Source organism: Zosterops lateralis (genome assembly GCF_965231275.1).
Source record: "Zosterops lateralis genome assembly, chromosome: 2".
NCBI classification, from domain to species: Eukaryota; Metazoa; Chordata; class Aves; order Passeriformes; family Zosteropidae; genus Zosterops; species Zosterops lateralis.
In genome coordinates this window covers 91,169,841-91,191,597 of record NC_139763.1, presented here as the reverse complement: position 1 = coordinate 91,191,597, position 21,757 = coordinate 91,169,841, and the positions used below count along the sequence as shown (strand labels likewise).

At 40.3% G+C, this 21,757-nt stretch overlaps 1 protein-coding gene across 1 annotated transcript in view; it reads right to left on the bottom strand.

Annotated features, from left to right (window-relative positions):
* The window catches only part of POLQ (DNA polymerase theta), a gene marked incomplete at its 5' end in the record, with an annotated part of 51,362 nt that overhangs the window by 2,364 nt on the left and 27,241 nt on the right, over positions 1 to 21,757 (bottom strand). Inside the window, 14 exon segments of the mRNA XM_083854954.1 lie at positions 687 to 802; positions 2,552 to 2,705; positions 4,194 to 4,318; positions 5,869 to 5,980; positions 6,313 to 6,497; positions 7,074 to 7,192; positions 9,609 to 9,744; positions 10,205 to 10,379; positions 11,691 to 11,828; positions 13,557 to 13,750; positions 14,868 to 15,108; positions 16,524 to 16,720; positions 17,314 to 17,457; positions 18,523 to 21,584. Coding sequence (XP_083711080.1) covers positions 687 to 802; positions 2,552 to 2,705; positions 4,194 to 4,318; positions 5,869 to 5,980; positions 6,313 to 6,497; positions 7,074 to 7,192; positions 9,609 to 9,744; positions 10,205 to 10,379; positions 11,691 to 11,828; positions 13,557 to 13,750; positions 14,868 to 15,108; positions 16,524 to 16,720; positions 17,314 to 17,457; positions 18,523 to 21,584 — 5,098 coding nt within the window.

The window sequence follows — 21,757 nt, the reverse complement described above, 5'->3', positions numbered from 1 at the left end:
GTGTTCATGCTCAGGACTTGGGAAACACTGAGCTGCCCACAGCCAGCTCAAACACTGCCCCTGAGAGCTGGCACACAGCCTCCTCTGTGCCCAGGGACAGAGGTGCCTTCAGGGAGAAAGAGCACTCACACAGACACACACAGGCATTAAGGGCACTTAGAAACCACAGAGCACATTCCTGGTACCTACTCTGCTGCCAACCAGCACCACAATGCTCCTACCAGGAAGACAAGTAGGTAGGGAATGAGGAAAGGTGTGCCAAAAGGATAGAATCCTCCTCTCCCTGCACAGAGCACAAACCACAGCTAATGCATGTTCTGAGTTAGGCACCAGAGCATAAGCAGGGAGGCAAAAATACCTCCAGAAGAGGAAACACTTCCCCCCACACCTGTCAACAATACTAAACCACTTTACTCATCAAGCCTCACAGAGAAGTTGCATGAACTGCTGTTACAAGCAACAAAACAAACACTGAAAATGAACTTCAGCCATGGGCATGGCTTGAATCCAAAAACCAAGAGATCAAGCATGCAAACATGTTGTTTTCCAATTGAACTTTGTTTTCACAGACCTTTCAGCACCTAGGGAGGGGGGATCCAGGAAAGAGAACATGAGCTCCTGGAAGGAAGGCTTGTTTGAAATACAGTAAATGCAGTAGAGCTGAAAGAGGAACTGCAGGGCTGTACCTGGATGACATCATCCTCTGCAACCTCATAGAGGAGCTCATCGTGCAGCTGGAGGATGAAGAAGCCTCCTCTGATGGGATGTAACATCCCCGTGTTTCTCCTCCTCGACAGCCTTCCTGTACAGGTGAAAAGCAGAGTTTGTTAGGCACCATCATACAAAAGTGTGTTTCTTCTATCAAAAACCTTTGCACATTCCTAATGCTGAGAAAAAGAACGTGAGGACCTTGAAAATTAAAAAGCCCATGCCACAGACAAAATCACAAATCACGGCTATTCTATAAATATTTGTACAGATACTGAGGGGAAAAAATGTTAATGAAAAGTATTTTAGATATACACATTTCAGCCTTAAAATATAAAGATATGAATCAGAACAGAAGCAAGAGACAGTTGTGTTTCCTGAACCATCTGTTTTGAAAGTAAATTTTAAACAAAATGGTGCAAAGTTTAATCAGAAGCTGGTTTACAACATTCTCTCTGGCAATGAATTAGGATTCTGCTTTTCTTCCAAAAACACTTTAATGGTTAGAAAGCAGTCAGCCTCCTGCAAAATCCAATTTCTGAAACTGTAGCTCCTGAGTAGAACTGAGGAAGGAAAAAAAGAGCAGTTATTGAATAAAGTAAGCAACTGACAAAATCAAGATCCTGATGGGCCTTCCCTGACAAAAAAAATATTTAAAAACCCTTCCATGGTAAAAGCTGTCAGTGTTTTAAAATAAACAAACACAACCTCACACACAGAGACTCAAAAGTCATTTATTTCTCAGGTTAGCTAACAGGAGGACTTCAGTTCACAGAAAGGGTTTCAAGCCATCATCAGTTCCTCACACTGAGGCAGCACCACGTGATGCAGGATCTCCTCTGATGGCACAGGCATTTCTAACTTGCTGAAAAAGAATTCCTTCCAGTTCTTGAAACACTTAGTATCAGAGCAGGGCAAAACTGTCACAAATGCATCTACTCATCCCCCTTCAATTACACTGGCCAAGGGTCAGCAGCTTCTGCTCCTTTGGGTGGGAGGGGTGGGCAGCTCTGCCAAGCACGTGCCTTCTCCTCATAGCTGACCTCTGAATCTGGTCTCTCCAAAATAAACCCCTTGACACATTTTTAGAGGTTTGGCAATTAATTATTTCATTTCCAAATCAGACTCTTCATATATAGACAGCGTCATGTTTCAATTGAAGCAAAAGAACTATCAAAGAAATGTAGCTCTCCATTTCTTAAGTAGTCATTCTAAAATACACCTGATGAACAAAACATCATCTACATTAAGCTAAAAGAAGTCTTTGTGGCATTCCTCTGGGAATGAGCACCCCAGCACAGCTTTGCTATCTGCAGCCAGAAAAAACTCATGCTGATAAGTGCTTCATATAATACTCTTGTGAAGTCTCTGTAGATCAAATTCCAGCCAACAAATTCCAGACTTAATTCTAACCAAAAAATTCTAACCAAAAAATTCTAACCAAAAATTTTTAGAACCAGAAGTCATCCCACTCAATTTTTTCACTGCCTCTGAAGCCAGAGTGCCTGCTCAGTTCCTCCTTCCCACCTCTGAACAATTCTGTGGTGGCATCACAGACCACATCACACAAGAACTCTCACTCCCAACCCTTGCAAGATCTTCTCTGAGGTAACTGGAGTCTCTGTTCTGGTCACATTTGCTTTAGTTTGTTGACCAGACATTCTTTCTCCTTCCTGATGACTTTTTTTGCCCCTTAAACACAGACTTACCACCGTCAGGAAATAAAACTTCTCCCACTTCTAGGCCCAAAGGCACTAACTTTTTTTCAGGCTTTTTTTTTTTTTAATTAACATTAATAACACTGAAAATCTTGCTCCAATGTGCAAAGAAGAAGCAAACATACCTGTCTTATCTCTTGGGAAGGAGCTCTCCAGATGTCCATGGGACTTAATCGCAGAGAAGAAAGTTTCCAGGCGTCTCTGAATATTCACAGTGGCTGTTTTGACAATATCTGCAGCAGATCCCTGAACAGTTGTATTCACAGCCTGGCGCTCTGCCTGAACACAGATAGTTGTTCTCAAAACTCACCCCCAAAAAATCAAATCCAATATGTCACATGTACTTAATTAAAAGTAATGAACGGAGTAGAACTTCCAAATAAAGAGTTTGTTCTATCTGCCTGAAAGAAAGACACATTATTGACTAGCTTCAGACACAAAATTTCTACAGGCACATGAGGAAATTCCACAAATTCAAAATTCATGAATATCAAGGGTTATAACCCACAAGAGTCACAATCCACAAGGAGGAGAAGCATATACCCATGGTAAGAGTTTCAAGGGGAGTGAAAAATCTCAGTTAATCTAAGCACCACAAGACACTTCTGCCTATCTTCAAAGCCATAAGGGATGGACAACTGAAGGCAAGAAACTGAACTTCATGGACTAACAATCTGGTCTGCCACACTAAATCCTGACTGCCAGAGCATTACAGCTGTGCAAAAACACACCAGACCACCATTTTTTTTCAACACAAGCAACTTCTCTACTGATTCCCTCCTCAGACAAGAAAACTGTATTCAAAGTTTCTTCTTTATTTGTTTAGAGCTGAAAGAGATGCAAAGAATTACAAGGATGCTGAAATTAAAGTGAAGATAATTCATTAACTGGTCTTTAATATGATTTTAAGAGTAAATTAAATTTGAACAGAAGATGCATCTACAAAGCTTCCTGCTGAAGTGTTTTTCCGATCCAATTGTCCATTATTTTCAAAAGTTTTTTGAAAGCCTCCTTGTTTCCCTGTCAACTATTTGAAGTACAAATTCCCCCACTTCCTCCCTCTTCTACTCTAGTCTTTAATTCCACACAACCTCATCCAGCTTCCTACTGAGAAGTATAATGCTTCCTCCCCACAGAAACACCTCCCCAGGGAGTCAGTTCACTCTTACTGAAATAGAGTCTATGGCAGAAGTGTCCAAAATGACTTTGAAAAAAAAATTATGCTAATTCAAAGGTGTATATTAAGTAAATATTTATCTATGTTGTTAAAGCAATTTTCCTTTCAGGGAAAATGAGAAAAAGAACAAATACCCAAAAATACAGGTCTTAAATGCCCTTTCTTGTTCAAGCGCTGACAGCATGTAACGTACAGAGACTGCTGAGTGGGAGCAACTCATCCTGAAGAGTTAAAGTGTACACTTATGTGGAGGCTTTTTAAAATCATGTCCATTGATTTCAATAAATTACTCACTCCAGCTCCAACGTGGGAGTTCTGAAGTGAGGTTAGCAGAGTGATGACAGCTGCACACCCAGTCACAGAAGACTTACGTCAAACAGGCCACGACAAAAGCTCTGTTACTCAGAGAATGACTGAGGGAACAATGAACTAAAAGCAAGAAGTGGAAGGTCAGGACTAAGATGGCTCACAAACCTTGTAAAACTGCAGATATAGCCACGCAAAGAAATCTGGTGTTTTAAAAATAAAACTAAAAAAAAAAAAAAAAAAAAAAAAAAAAAAAAAAAGAAAAGGCACAGCACTCAACATACATGAGCCTTACTGTAGGGATTTGGATCTTTGATAGCTGGCAGGTATCGCCGTCTCCCCAGGATGGTCTGCACAAACCCATCCCTTCTGCAGCTCTGCACTGTCTCCCTCAAGAATTTCTGAACCCCTGTGAAAGGAGAGAGAAAGTTTTCTGTAATACAGGTGATGTTCTGTACTGACTTCTCAGTGGGGTCACTGAGAGCAGTCTGGGGCAGCCAAGCAGCACAGAGGAAATCCTTTAAATTCTCCAAGACCCCATCAGTGGACAAAGGCACACGATCAGTCATTCAGCTCTGCTGCAAAACCTATTAAGACTTTTGAGATGGAAGGGAGTGTTCAGTGTCAGGATATCTGGCTGTGCACAAGGAGGTGGGAAGTCCATCCTGCACAGTGCCCAGGCACAGAGGGTCATATGTGTATTATTGATAATGGAGAGGTCAGAACCTGGACCAGCACTGGAAAGACAAGTAATAGGGAGGGAGTAAATTGAAAGCAGAAGGTAGCCCTTGATGCCTCAGGCTGCCTGACTTCAGGCTGTGTCCCTTCAGATTCTAGGATGAAAGAAAACCACCCACCTGCACTTTGCAAGGAAAGGAGCAAACACACCAAGATGTTAAAAAGAAACTTAGGTCAAAGAAAGGTGAGGCAGGGAAGAGTGAACTTGCACTGCAAGTTAAGGTAACAACTGTACTTAAGTGGGAAAAGTTAACTTCAGACAGTTTTTTTTCCATGTTTACAAAATATAAAATGTAAAAGGAGCTATTCAAAATCAAGACTGACAGTGTAAGTCAGTTCATTAGGTGTGTCATTTAGCAGCCAGCCTGGCAACACACAGCAAGTGAAAATCCAGGAGAAGTGAAGTTACAATATAAGGTACACTACACTTTGTAGCACACACATGTACCCGGAGAGAGAAGGCAGGAAGTTGTTCCTAATGCTCATGAAGGAGAGACTGTTCAGAAATTAACAGACACTAAACAGAATCTTAACAGAAAACCATTTCTCTGCATCTGTCTCCTAAAGAAACAAACCCTAAATCTTCATAATTTTCCAGCTCATTTTCAAGTCCTATGATTAGAACTAGCTGCTTCTTGTCCCATTTGCCCTCCATTCTGTTTTTGATTGCAGCTCTATTCTCTCTACAGCTTTCCTAAAAATTAACATGCTTCTTAAAAACACATTTTTTTTACAAAACATGGGAGAGCTACTCTGAGCAGCTGGATAAAAATTAAAGGATAATATGTAAAACAGTTTAAAACTCCATGAAAGCAGAAGATGAAAGCAGATGAAAGTAACTGTTATATTTAAAAATGATAAGAAGCATGGTCTAAAGTTGTCACAGCGTATCATTTGCAACAAATCTGTGTTTAATAAGGGAAAAAATGTTTCTCATTCAGAAACTTAAGAGCTTTAAAATGACTTCTCAGGACTTATTAATAAATTAAAATAATTTTTAAATTATTGTAATAAGTAAAGAACAAAGTCTTAAAGAGTAGAGCAAAACATTACAGAGTATCAAACTGCTGCATTCATGCACTGGACATTTTCAAAATGAAAAGCATTTTCAAGAGATATGAGTAGTGGGTTGAGACAAATTTAGCATATGAGGAGAAATGGAGAGAAGGGATTAAAAACAATAACCACCACCACCCAGCTCCCAAACAGCCATATCCAAACCTGTGTATCTTGATTTGAAGGATTCAATGTAACTGGCAGCTTCATTTTCATCAATCCCCATCTGCTCGCCTAAAGATTTTGCTCCTATCCCATAGATGATTCCATAGCAAATCTGCCAGAGGAAAGGGTGAAGAATCACAACCGTTTGGTCTGCCATGCAGAGAAAGCAGAGCCAAAACGTGATTCACTGGAAGACAAGTGTATGGGAACAAGGACAAGTATTCAAGAAGAGAGACCCTCTCTGAGTCCAAGCCATTCATGCTGATTTTCTCCACCCTCATCCCCCAAAATTCCAACAGCTCCAGTTACAATGTATTGAGAGTGGGAGGATGGACAAAGCAACTGCACAACCATGGCTGAACTCAGAAAAACATACTACAATGTGTTGAACACTGAACCTTCCTGCCCAGAAAGCTGCTATTGAATTGTTTTTCCTAGAATTACCTGCTTAGCTTGTTGCCTGGTCCTATCTCCAACAGTTTTGGGATCAATCATTTTCCATTCTGCTGCGATGCTCTTAAAGACATCGGTGCCACCATTCAGAGCTTGAATGAGGCGACAGTCACCAGACAAATGAGCAAGGATCCTCAGTTCCAGCTGAGAGTAATCAGCAGCCAAGATTAACCCACCTGAAGGCAGGAAGTTACAGAAAGCATTATTTCTTCAATTACTCCAATATTCCATCCAACTTGCCAGCAAGAAGGACTGAACCCACCTTTTATCTTCTGCTCTGAGAGTTTTTCACAGCAATTTCTATCAAGACAAATTCTTGCCTGTTTCCCCAGTGCTCAGGCCTGCCTGCTTTACATCTAGTCACATTCAGAATCCATCAAAACCATACAAACAAGTATCTGTCCAGTGTCTAAGACAGAGAGCAGGCAATGTGAGATCTGACATTTGGATAGAAAGAACACTAGGTAGAGTGCAATTTGTGTATTAAAATCTGCCTTAGCTACCTCTTTAAGAAACAGGTATTCTTAAAGAAGAAATGAAAGTGTGAACATGTGAATATAATTTGAATACTTTGCCCAACTGAAACTCTCTTTTACAGTTGTGTGAATAATTTTGAAGGCATGCAAACTACTACACTACATTAGTTTTCCAAGTAGGCTGATATATTGTTATCAATTCTTAAACCTTCATTATATCTAGGATTATTTGCTAACCATACACTTAACAATTCCAGAGCAGGACCTGGGCATTACCTGGGAAAGGAACAAAAGCATGCCTCATGCTAACAGAAAATGGTATTCCTCTTTTTTCAGATCTGTTTGCAGCTTGAAACTTCAGCCCATTAGGCAAAACACTGGAACGCTTTCTGCATCTGTGGAGAAAAAAAAAAAGACTGCTTTCACCGATTTTTAAAATAGTAAGAGATGCATAATCATTTTTACCACAACGAATCAGTGAAAACAAGTGAGACACTGGCCTCTAATCTATTTTTCTGGACAATCCATACTCAAATTTGACCATATAGGGACTGGACAGAGACTTCATACTTCATAAACATCTGAAACAGATTTATTGATTCTGAAAAGATTTAGGGATAAATCTTCCTAGTACATTCAAGAATCAGTTCAAAAATTAGATAATTCTGCTCTGAAATGGATAAGATGAATGACCCTGGATCTGTGATGAGCTTATTCCAGAAAGACAACAGAGTCACAGGAATCCTAAAAATTCAACATTCCACCTTGAGTGCCAAGTCTCTCAACATCATTCTCCTCTGCAGAATGCACACATCAGCCTAGAGGCAGAAAAATTGCCCACCTCAACACCACCCTCATTACTGCACAGGCACACACATTCACAGGTATGCCTGTAAAAACAGAGCACAAGTTGAAGAAGAGGTGCTCGTAACACACTGCATGTTTCCTCCTAAAGACTGAGGGGAAAATTGCCCCAAGGCTGCTCAATTTTCTTTTCTGAGAGGCCAAAAGTTTACAGTGTGCCCCACGTGCTCTGCATCCTCTCAGGTCTTGCTTAGGTCTCCTGTCCCACCCAGGCATTTGTAGCTGCAGGTGGAATTGTATCCATGAGCATTTCCACTGAACAGTGCACAGCTCTGACACCATTCACATCACATCCTCCCATCAGCATCACTCTACCAGACAGCCCAATGGGCTCTTCACTGGAAGGCAAAAAGCCTTTTTTAGTCCTTGATGTCTGGATCAGGGATCTGAGCAAATTCTCTATCAAAATGAAAAGGTATCTCTGAGATCAAGACTAGTTTCAGCAAGGAAAAAACGCCATGCTCTCCCTTGTGCACTTCCTTTTCTTCTTAAATATTGGCTTTTCAGGAATGGTAGGGATCAATGAGACAAAAGCACAAAAATCACAGAAATAAATTTTCAAAAGAAATAAAGGTGAGGAACAATTGCATGTCTGGCTACTAAAGAAAATCACACTGTTCAGCATAGGTTCTCAGTTTAGTTAAATGTGTAAGGGCTTTATACCATGACCTAATTTAGCTATACTCCTTTGGTCAGAAGCTTTGTACAACAGGAGGAAAGAGTAGCAATAGTAGTTAGTAAGATAATAGACAGTTTGGACCAAAGTCTGGAAGGCTGATCAGACTTGGCTGGATGGCAATTTCCTTTGTGCAAGCAGTCATTTCTGTGCCTTTAGGATTGCCCATCTTCCTACCACAGTGGCTGCTTAACTAAGGAGAAGTCGGCCTGAGAAACAGACTGCTCAAAGTCTGGCAGGCACTCCAGGCCTTTGATGGGCTCTTCTCCACAGAGAAGACTCTCAAGAAACCAGCACACTCCCCAGCCAGCCTGAAAAGCTGCTGCAAGCCTGAGTACTGCCACAGCTTTATCTCAGAGTGACATTCCTGCCTCCATGACTATGCCTGGTTCTTCTGAGGAGACATGGACAAGATCCTTCTACTCCTGAGTTCTCACTACTTTCCCAAGCCACAAGGGTGTTAAGCACATGGTAGAAAAACCAAAAACCTCAAATTGCTCACATCTTGCTGTGGTGAAAAAAGCTTAGAAAAGTCATTCAGGTGACACAACTGGGACAAGAACCTGAATGGAAAGAGAAACTGAAAGGGCAGAAAAGCACTACCAGGTAGGAAGCCTCAAAGCTCACAAGGTAGAAGCTAAAAGACTGACCTTGGTGTTTTCACTAGACTTCCACACAACTGTTTAGGCAATGGCATGTAATGCTGTCAAAGTAGAATTGTAGAATCATAGAAGACAGGATATTTGATTAAGAGAAACCAAATTTAGAAATCTTCCTCTGCTACCTGGTAGTTTCTGCAGGTCACTATCACAAATGAAATTTTTAACAAAGAATGAAAAATATGTTCACCACTGTTCCCTTACAAAGGGAGCTGCACAATATAAAGCAAATTATTTTTATTCTGCTTCTTCCACAATATTCTACCCCCTTTCAGAGTAGTTCTTAGCAAGTCAAACCAGATCCTAACTTCAGTTTAGTTATTTTCACACTCAGGCTTCCCATCCAACAGCTGGGAATGTAATGCTACACTCACTGAAGAGTTTCATAAAGAACGTCAAAAAGAAAGCAAATAGCTACATGACACCACATGCTGTTAGTATTATTATGTCTTTCATGTATCACTGATTTTTAGGTATTTATTCCCCTGTATGAAAAACACTGAATCACAAGTCACACTGACATGACAGCAGCCACAGATGAAGTGAGAAAAGAGAAATTTGACAACCCAACCACATTAAGACTAGACAGAAGCTTTGTCAAGATCCTCCTACCTGCCCCCCAAAGCAGCACAAGAATTAACATTTCCATGGGCTTGGGAAGGTGGGCTTTCTTCAACCACAGTTGGCATCTCAATCTCAAAATCTCTTGGCACATTCTGGATATTTGGCTCTGTAAAGGTTACTCGACCTGAAAGGAAGACAGGGCAGAACTAAGGAAGGGTCCAGAAGAAATCTCTCTAACTCAATACAGCTGAACTCCAAAATACAATGGGCAGGAGGGTGAGAGGACACAACCACTGAAAAAAATTTTAAAAAGTTAAAGTAATTTGTGTTTAATGGGCTTGTGATGGTTCCCTGTTTCTGTATCACTAATAAGAAACTCCCAAATCTAGAACCTGTTCTGGACTCAGATTTACATGGCAATATGTGCAAGAAAGGAATAATACTGCTTAGTGAACACAAAAGCTATTTTAAACACATCTGTCTTTTAGAGGCAGATATATGTCAAAAAGATATACCGGTATCTTTGTTTGGTTGAAGCAGAGCAAAGCCTTGATTTCCTGTCTTTTCCTCTTAGAAAAGCTGCACACACATACAAAAATACAAAAAGCCTGTAAGAACTGAGGCATTTGCACACATTTGTTCACCTGTAGCTGTGTGAGTCTGTGAAATTGGATATATCCTTTCCATTCCCAGTGCAGGATTCAGTCGCTTCTCCCTTTGCAGTGGAAACACCACTTTAGTAATGGCATTGTTGATCCTCCTCCATTCCAATATCAGTCCTGGCAATGGGTGAAGTGTCTTTAATTTCTCCAAAACATCCTTGTGGGAAGAAAAGGGCACAGCTAATCAATGGCCTTTAAAACTTTATAAATAAAGTTTTTGGAGTTCTGCAGGAAAAAGTGACTCCTTCACCCACAGTGAGCTTCCAGTGTCACTGCCTTAAAATTAAATTGATTTTATTTATACTCTCCACTTATACCACTTACACCTGGGTAATCAAAGCACCACCTGACATAGCTGCAGTTTTATTACCCACAAGAAGACAAACACTTCTCTTTGGACTTTTGCACCCTCATCATCACTCTTAATCTGCAGCAACCAGTAAACCACCTGAAATGATGAAATAAAGCGTCACTTGCCAGAGGTCCCCTATGTTGTCTCCTCTTGTCCAGCGTTAACACTTCTCCTCCATCTTCTTGCATACTTTTCTCCCTGCTCTCTCCTATCTGTACACTAGGAACACCAAGTGAAGCCCTTGACCACGCTCCTTGAAAGACAAAGCTGATCACTAGCAATCAAATCCTTTCAGTTTAATCAGAAATATGAAGGGACTAGCAAGAATTTCAAAAGACAGTGGCATGCAAACATTTCTCAAAATAACATTTTGTTTTTGTGTGCCGCAGGCAGCTGCAGCCTCTTCCCTCCACAAAAGAAGGAAATCCTCCCTTTGCTTCTTGCTCCCTGCTCTGCCACCACCACTGCATCCAATGTCTTCACTGCCACTTGAGTTCCACAAATCAGTACTTGTCTTCCCAGTACAGACTACACTGAACAAAGGGAAACCAAGAAAACAAGACAGATTAATGAGTCCTGAAAACAGGAACATATATATCTGCTAATTTCACTTGTCTAATTTCACCCATTAGCCTGCAGCAGTTGGTATTAATGCAGGTCCACAATATTTATCAATTGGCAAGAATGTCAATAGCCTTCACATTATATAAGCTTCTGATATACTAAATTTGATAAGCCATCAGATTAGCCATTTTGAAGACAAATTCTCTGAAGCAGATTTGATAGTAGCAGGAAGAGAAAATATTGTATTTAGTCAACATGGTATTTAAGTATCTTTCAAGCTGATGTGGAAAAATTCCTCTGCTATTGGCTTTACAAAATTATTGTGCTATTTTGGTTCTACACGTGATTTGGGAAATCAGATTCTGCCTGATTTACTCTTACTGAAGCCTGCTATTTATAGGCCTGTCCTCACTGCACTCAAGCTTTAGGAGAGTAGGAGTTACTAACTCTGCTAATAGGGAAGGTAGGACCCACTTTGAATTTCCAGTGGTAATTGAAGGAGCAAAAGGCAATTAAAATTTACTTTCAGACTAGGAACAGATTTTACTGTACCTTGGTTGTACTGAACTGCTTGCTTAGCCTGACCCTGTTTCCTTTAGCAGTTGCTCTTCTGGTGTAACCCAGGGTTTTCTTGTTCCCTTGGACTTTCACATCTCCATTTTGTGGCAACTTCAGCTCCAAGAACAAGACCTGAAAGAGGCCAGCATTTCAAATAAGTTTCTGCACGCTACACCCAGGGGGAAACAAAAGCAACTGAGCACTTAAACAGCTTGTTCCAGCCAAAGGATAGTACAAATGCTTCAGGTAATTAAAAAGCTGATTAAAGATCCCGGCTAACAAAGTCATTCCTCCTCATTTTAATTAACTACGAAATGCAATTTAAAATCTCATTTTCTGAACACTCTAAGTTTAAGTTCAGAGGTATGTTTTTAGAAAAGGTAATTAACTCCATCCAATAAGTGAGGTTATTACTGACAGTCAACTGTAATAAAATGCAATGTTCAGATGACTGAAAGTGGGAAGAACATTGGTGAAAAAAAGAAGTGTTAGCAGGGAGCAGGCTTCAGAACAATATGAACGGCACAGAAAGAGGTGGTCACAAATACCTTTTAGAGAATAGCTAGAATATTAGTTTTTCTAACAAATTGCCAAAAACCAGAAAATTAAGTATATGCTCATTTGGTGACAGACAGAATACAGCTCTTAATTTTTCACTTTGTGTTTCTATGTAGAATTACACACTACTTAGCAGCTATTGTCTTTGATTTCACAGCTGGCAGAAGGGAACAGAAATCTTTTCTCCTGCCCATTTATGTAGCACATTATGTAGAAGACAAAATGTAGAGACAAAACCAGAAGGGTAAAGTTCCATTACTTATAAAAGATAGTTTACATGACTCATAATAAATTTCACACATGAGGTACAAGCTTCCATGCAACAGCATTTCAGACAAACTTTTACTTCCCTTTTTCCATGAAGAGGAGTGAAATGGAACTCAAGCATTATTTCAGGAGCTCTAACTTAGACTACTGTTACTGAGCAAAATTTCTACATTTGTAACAAAGAAGGAATATTTCTGTGGAATTTCTTTTACTGATAGCTGCTTACAGATTTTGACTACTTCCATATGAAGTACAGCCCCTCAGTGAGAAAATAGTTTACGGAGAAAAAAAAAAAAGAAAAGGGGGAGAAAACCATGCACAGCAATTTTAATCTATTTCAATCATTTCATGTAATGTACCTTAAAAAATATAAGTTAAATTTTACAGGAATGAAAGAATTGCTATTTTACATAGAAATCTGTTTCTTAGACTTTAAAAAAAATATCAGTTCTTAAAAGGTTCTTGAAAGTAGACAGTAGTTGATTCAAAATTTTTAAAGCAGTTTTTCCTCCTCATTCATGCCTGTACAGGGGCAAGGGTAACAATGCAACCTTTTCAGTACAGCTCTTCTTGGACTCAAGACTACATGACACCAAATCACATCTCGGGTGTGGGACACTGGCACTGCAAAAAAGCTTCTCCAGTCCTGTACCACCCATCCAAAATACTCCAAAAGCCATTTAATTGACAGAGCATCTCATGCACCCTGAGAGGCCAAGGTCCTATACAAACCACATGCTTATTTTCACTTGGTTTTTATTTCTAACATACATATTTCCTCTTCTACTTTCTTTATCTCTGCTGAAGTTGGCAGAAGCCAGACTGATCAGCAGCAAGCAGGAGAGACACAGCCTCTTGCAGGCAGCAAGCTCATAAGGAGTGTAAGGATAAATGAACTCTCAGCAGAGTTGGGTTTGCATTTTGTCTTTTCTTCAGACCATCTTCCCATGAAGAATTTTTTTTCTCATTTTAGCCAAAGCCTCTTGATGGTAACTTGTGGGGAAGTTCTCCCCTCCCACCCCAACCCTCACATACCTCTGCAATGTCATCAGGGCTGGTCAAGGAGAAGCTGTGCCCTGCCAGCTGATATGCCTTGGTCTCAATCTGGCTCAGTTTAGCCTGCATGACCTGTTTCTGGGTTTCGTAGGCTGCTGTGCTGAAACCAATGCCATTCAGCTCCAGCAGAGCCAAGCAATAATGAGTGGGCATCTCCACTTTAGAAAATACATCTGTAGTAAGTACAAACCCAAGAAAATCTTTTATAAAACAGATCAACTGCAGATAAACACATTCATTAAAAAAAAAAAAAAAAAAAAAAAGAAAAAAAAGAAAAAAAAAGAAAAAAAAAAAAAAAAGAAGGAGAATCTTGAGTTTTGAAAATACTGAAATGTTCTGACACACTGAAATCTTTTACTGTAGATTTCATTTAAATACTTTTGGTTTTGGAATAAGAAATATTTCATAATAAGAAGTGTTCCAGAACCTCCTATTACAAAAATATTCAAGAAAGCAGCTTCTGTCAGTTTTTTTTCTAAAAAAATACATCTCTCTGTATGTCAACATTTTATAAATTGCAAACATGCTTAATGTAAGGCTTTCTAACTTGATACGCTTTAATTCCACCACCCACATCTTTTTAAAATGTTCTAAGGTTCAACTGTAACAATCATAAACAATATGGTAAACTTGCAATAAAATACTTCAGTGAGATTGGACCATAATCCTTGACCATAATTTAGGGGAAACTATCATAATAACCCCCAACGGGTATATTTTTGGGGGGTTTTTTGATGGCTTTTTTAAAACAGCACAAGCACTCAGCCATTATCAGTGGAAACATACAGGATCATTCACTATGGAATCACAAGAGTTTCATGGACACAATGCATACATGACAAGTAACACTATATGGGCAGACCAAAGAGCAAAAAATCTCCTTCAGAAAACATTTGAGGACTTTAGGAATTACTTCTGACAAGGAAATGCAAAAATTTCCGAAAATGCTCATGAGAAATCACAGACAGACTCACAAGTCCCTCAGAATGGCCAGGGTACTCACCTGGGAGGTACAAATCTGCTTGATTTAGAGACTTAGAATAGACTCTGCTACAGCCTCAACCACTGGAACTGGCAGAGATTTGGGATGTAAGGGTTTGTTTTTTTTTTAAGAATATATATGCTTCCCAGGGAATGTCCCTCTTTTCTTTTAAAAAATGAACATTTTGACAGACTATATTTAGATAAGAACTTCCAAACCACTTCTCTTCAGCTCTGACCATTCAGCCTGTGGTAGCACAGCTGTATTTACCCTCCATCTTTGCCCCCAAGCAGAGGAGGTCTCTTCACCTGTCAGATTTTCCTTCTGTAATTCCTTGTGGAGTTGGTCCATGACATTGAAGATAAGCACAGACTCTATGGCTGCTCTGTACCGCCCAGACTGGTCTCTGCTGGCGCTCAGCCCCACGCTCTGCACCCCTTGCCCAGTGCCCACTCCTTCCAGGAGGGGCAGCTCACTGGGCAGAAAGTTGGTCACCATGCTGTGAAGGGTATGTTCCTTGGAGCCAGAATCCAGCAGCCAACATGCAACCTTAAAAAGGGAGACCTCCATGAGACTTCTTTTTTTACCTTTTAGTCGTAACACAATGCAAATATTTAACCAGGGGTTAATTCAAGATTATAGTGGATATTATTTTCCTTCATTTGCCAGGCAAACTGCAATAATTTGTTACATCATTTCAGTAAAAATATTCAGGAGGGCCTTAGTCACTGGAGAGCTTAATTCTTGAGTGAGAATGAAGTTATTTCTTTCTAACAGGAAAGTTATTTCTGTTTTCGAAAACTTTATCCTCTGTCAAATAAACACATCATGAAGTGTCTTTTCACTTATTAAAACTTAACTCAAAGGGAATAAATACAAAAATCAGGATCAAAACATGTTTAATCTGAAAAATGACTTTGTAGAGATCAGAACTTGCTATTGATCTAGAATATTAGCCAAGCTGAGCTCTCCTATCTTTTGCAGAACAGGACTAACGCCAAGAATTCTGAATGGGATATTTTACTCCTGGTAGAGCTTAAACCCTTGCCTTCAAAGCAAAAAAACTGTATTTCAATTTCTTGTGTCAAAACAGGATGAAGCACAGATTTCTACATTGCCTCTGCCATGCAAGCAGTAGTAAAAACCCACATGTATATATATGGGGTTGGAGGGGGTGTATGTATATATTCATTGTATCAATAAAATGAACCAACATGACTATGACTATTACATGGAACAGTGAAGGGAAAGATGCTTTTACTGCTCTTCAATTTCATCCTAAAACTGTCTTGGTATGAAAAAAAATCTATGTTTGTCATTGTGCTCAACACCTTAGTTCCTTTCCTGCAGTGCTGAATATTGTCATGAAGCTATTCAGCCCATATGCAAAGCAAGCTTTAAAAATCAACAGGATTTTCTGTGCACCCAGAGCTTTTTGTAACATGGGCAACAAGGTGCTTTTACTTCAAGCTAGTGTTTCATGTGAGTTACAACTGGTACCCAAACCTTTTGAAATTCCATGTAAACTTTGTTTTGAGGAAATAGGGGTAGCAAATTGGTCTGTATGCACAGTGGGTAAATCTTCTGCTCTCAGAAGAAATAACTTGACCAGAAGCACTTGTGACATTTCAGCCCCAGGCTTCTTACTGCAACAAAACAGAAGACCTGTCCACTGAGACTGGGGAGAGATTTATCTTCATTTCCCCTGCCAAGTAAGGTATGAAAAAATAATGTGCTAACCTCTGAAACTCTTTGTTTGTTTCTCTTGCAGGCACCATGAACATCCATAGCAAAGCAAATGTCCTCGAAATATTGTTCTAGATTGCCCACTGAAAGAAAATTTCACTAAACCTCCTGACAGATTCATACCTAAATAACAGAACTATCAGAAGGTACTCCTGTCTTTCCACTGTTGTGATTAAATTAGTAGTTTCACCCAAGTGAAATTTCTTAATCCTGCAAACCTTTGGGTCCTCAAAACTTCCTTCCAAGGAGATGCCACAAGCCATCAGCAGAGTTTTGTAGTGCTGAATGAAGTCATACATGATAAGTGAGCGCTCCTTCTTGGGCTTCTTCTGCAGGCACAGCTGCAGATGGTTCAGTCTCTCTGTCACAGACAGGCTTTGGTCCAAAGGTGGTGGTGCCAAACTCGGACTGATTTCTAAGGTAGGAAATACAAGCAAAAATCACCTTTTAACCCATTACATGGTAAAAAAAGGCAAGAGAAAAATCACCTAAAGCACAAAAGCTACAGCTGAACTATGAACAAACAATACATCTATAGCACTATTACATATTTATTCAAACCAGACAAGGCTCCCAAAAGCAATATGCTGTGTCTGTACTAACAAACAAAGGATAGCCAGGAATCAAACCCCAGTCACAAGGTCACTTAGCACACACTGGGCTATGGTTCAGCATTTGAGTGTTAGATTTGTTCTAGAGAGCAAAAATTGGAAGAGGTTGAAAGAGAAAAGCAAGTCAGATAAAGAGAACCTGGGAGTGAGCAAATGTTTTAGCCACATGCATGCTCACAGTCCAGTGTCTGAGCCAATTACCCGCCCTTATTACACAGTACTGTAGATGCATCCACAGCAGCCTGTCCAAGGGTGTTTAACACTTAAGACTGCTAAATGACTCCTCCACACAGCTGGAGTTGGGACAATCACAGCATTTCCAGGAGCCTTATCTGCTGAAGGAACCTTTGTGAGATGCAGTCTCAAACAACCCAGCAGAGCCTGTCTGCTCACTTACCAGTCTGGTCTTGGATCTGCTGCAAAGAGATATAGTAGGCATCTTTCCCACCCCAACACACTGCCATTCCAACAACCAAGACGTCTTCGCATCCTTGGACAGGAAATCCATCATCTTTAGCTTGCATACACTGAGGAGAACTCGCTAAGGAAATAATTTTAAGTTACTATTATAAAATGGTATCCGTAAATACAGAAGAGTTGGGATCCTGAAAATGCAAATACATAGAGTTGAGCCTAAAACTGAATATTATCAAGTCTCAGTAAAGCAAAGGAGCTGAGTGTTAGTAGAGGATGGAGTGTTGGTCTCAAGCATTTCCTTGATAGGTCTGGTGATAGTAATGAAGACTTAGCAACTCTTCATTATGTGAAGAGTTATGTGTTATTATGGTATGTGAGAGCATCTGAATATTCTTCTGTGGCTGCCTCTGAACCAAGGTTACATATTTTTCAAATATTTTCAAAATGTAAACATGGTTCAATATAAGCACATGTGAAATTCAGATCAGACTCTGAGTTGCTGCAATATTGCTTCTTTTTTTTCCCCATAGAAGTATTCATATGCTGCAGTTTGCTGCTGCTTTACAAACATATTCTTCCTTTAAAATGACAAGATTAAGCAGTTAGATTATTTGCTGTCATATTGCCATAACAACAAAAACAACATTTCTTAACTATCAAAATAGATTTTTGACAGGCAAATGTGAAATGCTTTTTAGTGGAAGGAAAGAATACACTTCTATCTCAACTTTTGAAGAGGTTGCTAGAAAAGGCCAGAATTTGGAAGGGATGCTTTATGGGTGGTTTAATCTGAACAGGAGGAAAACCTGATTTACTTGGAGGGTGACAGAACACTGGAGCAGTTTGCCCAGAGAGGTTGTGGAATCTCCTTCCCTAGAGATATTCAAAAGCTGCCTGCATGTGATCCTGTGCACCCTGCTCTACGTGAACCAGCTTTAACAGGGGGGTTGGACTAGATAACCTCCAGAGGATCCTTCCAACCTCAAGCATTCCATGATGCTATTATATCAGTGATATCAGTGATTTTCCTCCTTTTTTTGGTGTGGTTTTTTTGGTTTTTTTTTGTTTTGTTTTGTTGGTTTTTTTTTTTTTTTTTTTTTTTTGCATAGCCTTTCCTTCTCTAGGCCTGCTTTAAGCTGAAGATACCACATGCTGTTCACAAGATAATGCACTGGGACAGGAAACTGACCTTTTTTGAATTTGCCACCAATCGTTGATTTGGGAGACATAAGGCACTTGGTTCTTTCACATGCCACTGAGATGGAGAACCTGCTTTGCTCCTTCCATTCTGCAACAAAAGTCTGGAAAAGCGCTTTGTCACTTGCTACATCAATAATAGTGAAACTTTCAGCACTTAGAGGAACAAATGGAAAAACATCCTGAGACAGCTGCAGGGAAAAGCCTTGGTCTATAATGGAATCATCTTTTATCTCATCTGTCTCAGTTGGGTCTAGACACTCAGGATTGACTTGGAATGTTTTTACCTGCTGCTCTGCATTGCCTTCACTATTCCACTGTAGCTGAATCGTCTGCCCTTCATTCCTGCAAGGGGTGACTTGCCCCTTTCTTGCAGATTTCACAGGGAGAGAAACAGAACTTTTTGGAAAAAGCTCTTTAGGAGGTGTTGGAGGAATAAACCCATTATTACTATCTGGTGCAGGACAGGATGTTCTGTTGCTCCCCTTAAGCTGAAGTGTTATGCCATCTGTTTTCTGAAGATCTGAGTTTTCAGTTTCATTTTCTTTAACCTTGAAAGAGCTTTTTAAATCCTGGCAAATGGGCAAAGGCTCTGGCTCACAATAGTCAGATTCAAAAACTGGATCTAGCTCTTGACTAGCAATAGGAGCAACTAACTCTCCTTTCAAACTGGAACTTGCTGAAACTGGTTCAGTGCCTGAGAGGCTGGGCCATTTGTCCAGCACATCCTGCAATCCTGGGCTTAGCTCAAACGAGCATCCATTCCACACCACTGGATGGGAGTTCTCTGAAGCTTGGTGGCTTCTCTGGAGCTTTTCACCCTGATCTCCTACTAAATCCTTTGGTCTGGAGTCATTGTTATGAATGACTGAGTTTCTTAATCCTGACCGACCTTGAAATGTAGAAGGAACGTCTTTTAGAAAAGACGGTGAGTTTCCATGGTCTAAAACTTCTGCTATTACATCTGAGGATGCTAGAGACACATTGTTACACTGTGCAGGACTGTCATATTCTTTCTGATTGTCACTGTCATCAAATTTATTCTCAACAGGCCTTGGATTCTGCAAAACACCATCTGGAGGAAGCAAAGCCACAGGGTCCTTTCCATCAACTTCCATGATGTGAACAGCTGAAAGGTCACTGACATTACTGATGCTCTCATCAAACAGCAAGCTATTACTCATATTTAGGCTTGTTTCAGGGACAGACTGGCATTCTACTTGTACAATGTGTTCCCTACCAAAATGGGAGGTTGTTTTATTCAGGTCTTTAGACACACTTTCCTCTTTCACCAAATTTTGGGTCTGGTAATCTTGTAGAAAACTGTGTAGCTGTGAGTCAGTCACTGAGAAATCGCTTTCTTTAAGGCAAGGGGCAGGTTCTATTTTCCCCACTACAGGCTGTAAATTAGGGCCTCCAGACTCCAAAACTTTATTACTACAGTGCTGAGTTGTGTTTTTTGTAATGTTATTTGTTGTGATAAGACTAGGGAAGCTCAGTTTCCTAATTGTTGCAGCTAGCCTTTTATCAGTATCATTCTCAGTCCACAAACTGCTTAGTTTTTCTGATATTTCCTGATGTGGTATTGCTGCCAGCTCTGAACCTTGTATCCCCTGCTGTCCAGTGATTCCAGCTGCTCCCTCCTGTTTTATTATCATCTCAGTTTGAGTATCCAACTGGATGCTGTCTTCAAAGTCTCTAGAGTCAGAAAACAGATGAGAGGCTGGATCATTCTGAACACCATCTGCATTGCAAACACCTCTGGATTTTACTAAAGACCCTTTCAGAATATCTTTAGAATGACTGTTGCCATTCTGCAGCTTTCCAGCTGGTAACAATAGTCCATTGGGCTTTTCACTCCCATTTTTGCCAACATTCTGAATCTGAGTATTGCAGGTTTTCTCCTCACCAGGACAAAAATGCGTATCAATCCTTGCCTCAGCACAGCTCACATTCATTTGAGTTTTATTTCTTTTATTCTGCTCACCATCAGTTTTGTCAGTTCTCTCTGTCCTAGCACTATCAGCTATTCCTCTACTTCCTACAATACTGTGTGTCTCCACACTGGTGTGTGGAATACCCTTCAGCATAACAGGTGCCTGAAAACCTGCTCTCCCCTTAGGCATGCCTTCATTAGTGGTGGTAGCCCCTGTAAATAATTCTTCCATTTTACCTTTCTTCCCAATCTTAGCTTCCCCTCTCTGTACAGAACTTGAGGCTTTATGAGTTACAGAATCTGTTTCCATAAATTCCTTATTATTTTGGTTTGAAACAAAATCATCTGTTGAGATGGTGGTGTGGAAAACAGGCAGCTTTTGTATGTCTGTGCTAAGCTTACTTGAAACTTCAAGAAGTGAGGTCTGCAGTTTTGAAGTGGTATTTTTGTTCCTAGTCCGATTTAAATGTGTATCTGTGCTTTTAATCAATCTAGAGGCTGAAGACCTTGTTCTTAATGTTGGTGTTTTTCCTTGTTCAGTAAGGTGCTCTTGGATTGCTGATCTGGAATCCGTCTTGGTTTTGATCAGAGAAATTTTTTCTATGTTTTCATTTCCTCTGCACACATTTGGCCATTTTCTGGCACAGTACACAAGATCACCCTTGCCTTCGTCTGCTCGAGCCTGTTTCCTGCCCAGAACCTCACTCTCCAACACAGAGCTTTCTGTGCTACTGCTCAGTCGCCTTTTATATCCCTTTTTAATATTTGATAAGTTTCCAATCTGAGAACCAAGGCCATTACAGCGTTGAACTCTGCACCCTTTTTTGTTTAACACCCTTGAAGACTCAGCAGACTCCTCTCCATCTGATCTGCGCAGTCTGTCTTCCACTTCTGACTCACTGCTGATCACAGAGGAGGTATCAGTCTCGAGAAAAGACTCTGGGTTCCACTGCACCCCCATCTGTGCCAAATCCTGCTGCAAAAGTCTCCTGGCTTCCTCCACAATGACTGAGGCTGCTTCTCTCTCAGTTAAGCCCTTCATTCCAGCCATCCAGATGCTGCGCACGGCCCGACGCTCCTCTGCTGACTCCTCATCCTCATCCACAGCCCTACGAGCACTGCAGGAACAGACAAATGTAAACATCCATGCAGAACACAACAAACAGCACAAGGAGCTGGCACTATTCTCTTCTGCTCCCATTTCAACTGCCATGACAGCTTCCTTTACAGAAGCACTCTACCCAAAATATAATGCACTTGATGGGAAATAACTTAATTGGAAATAACTATT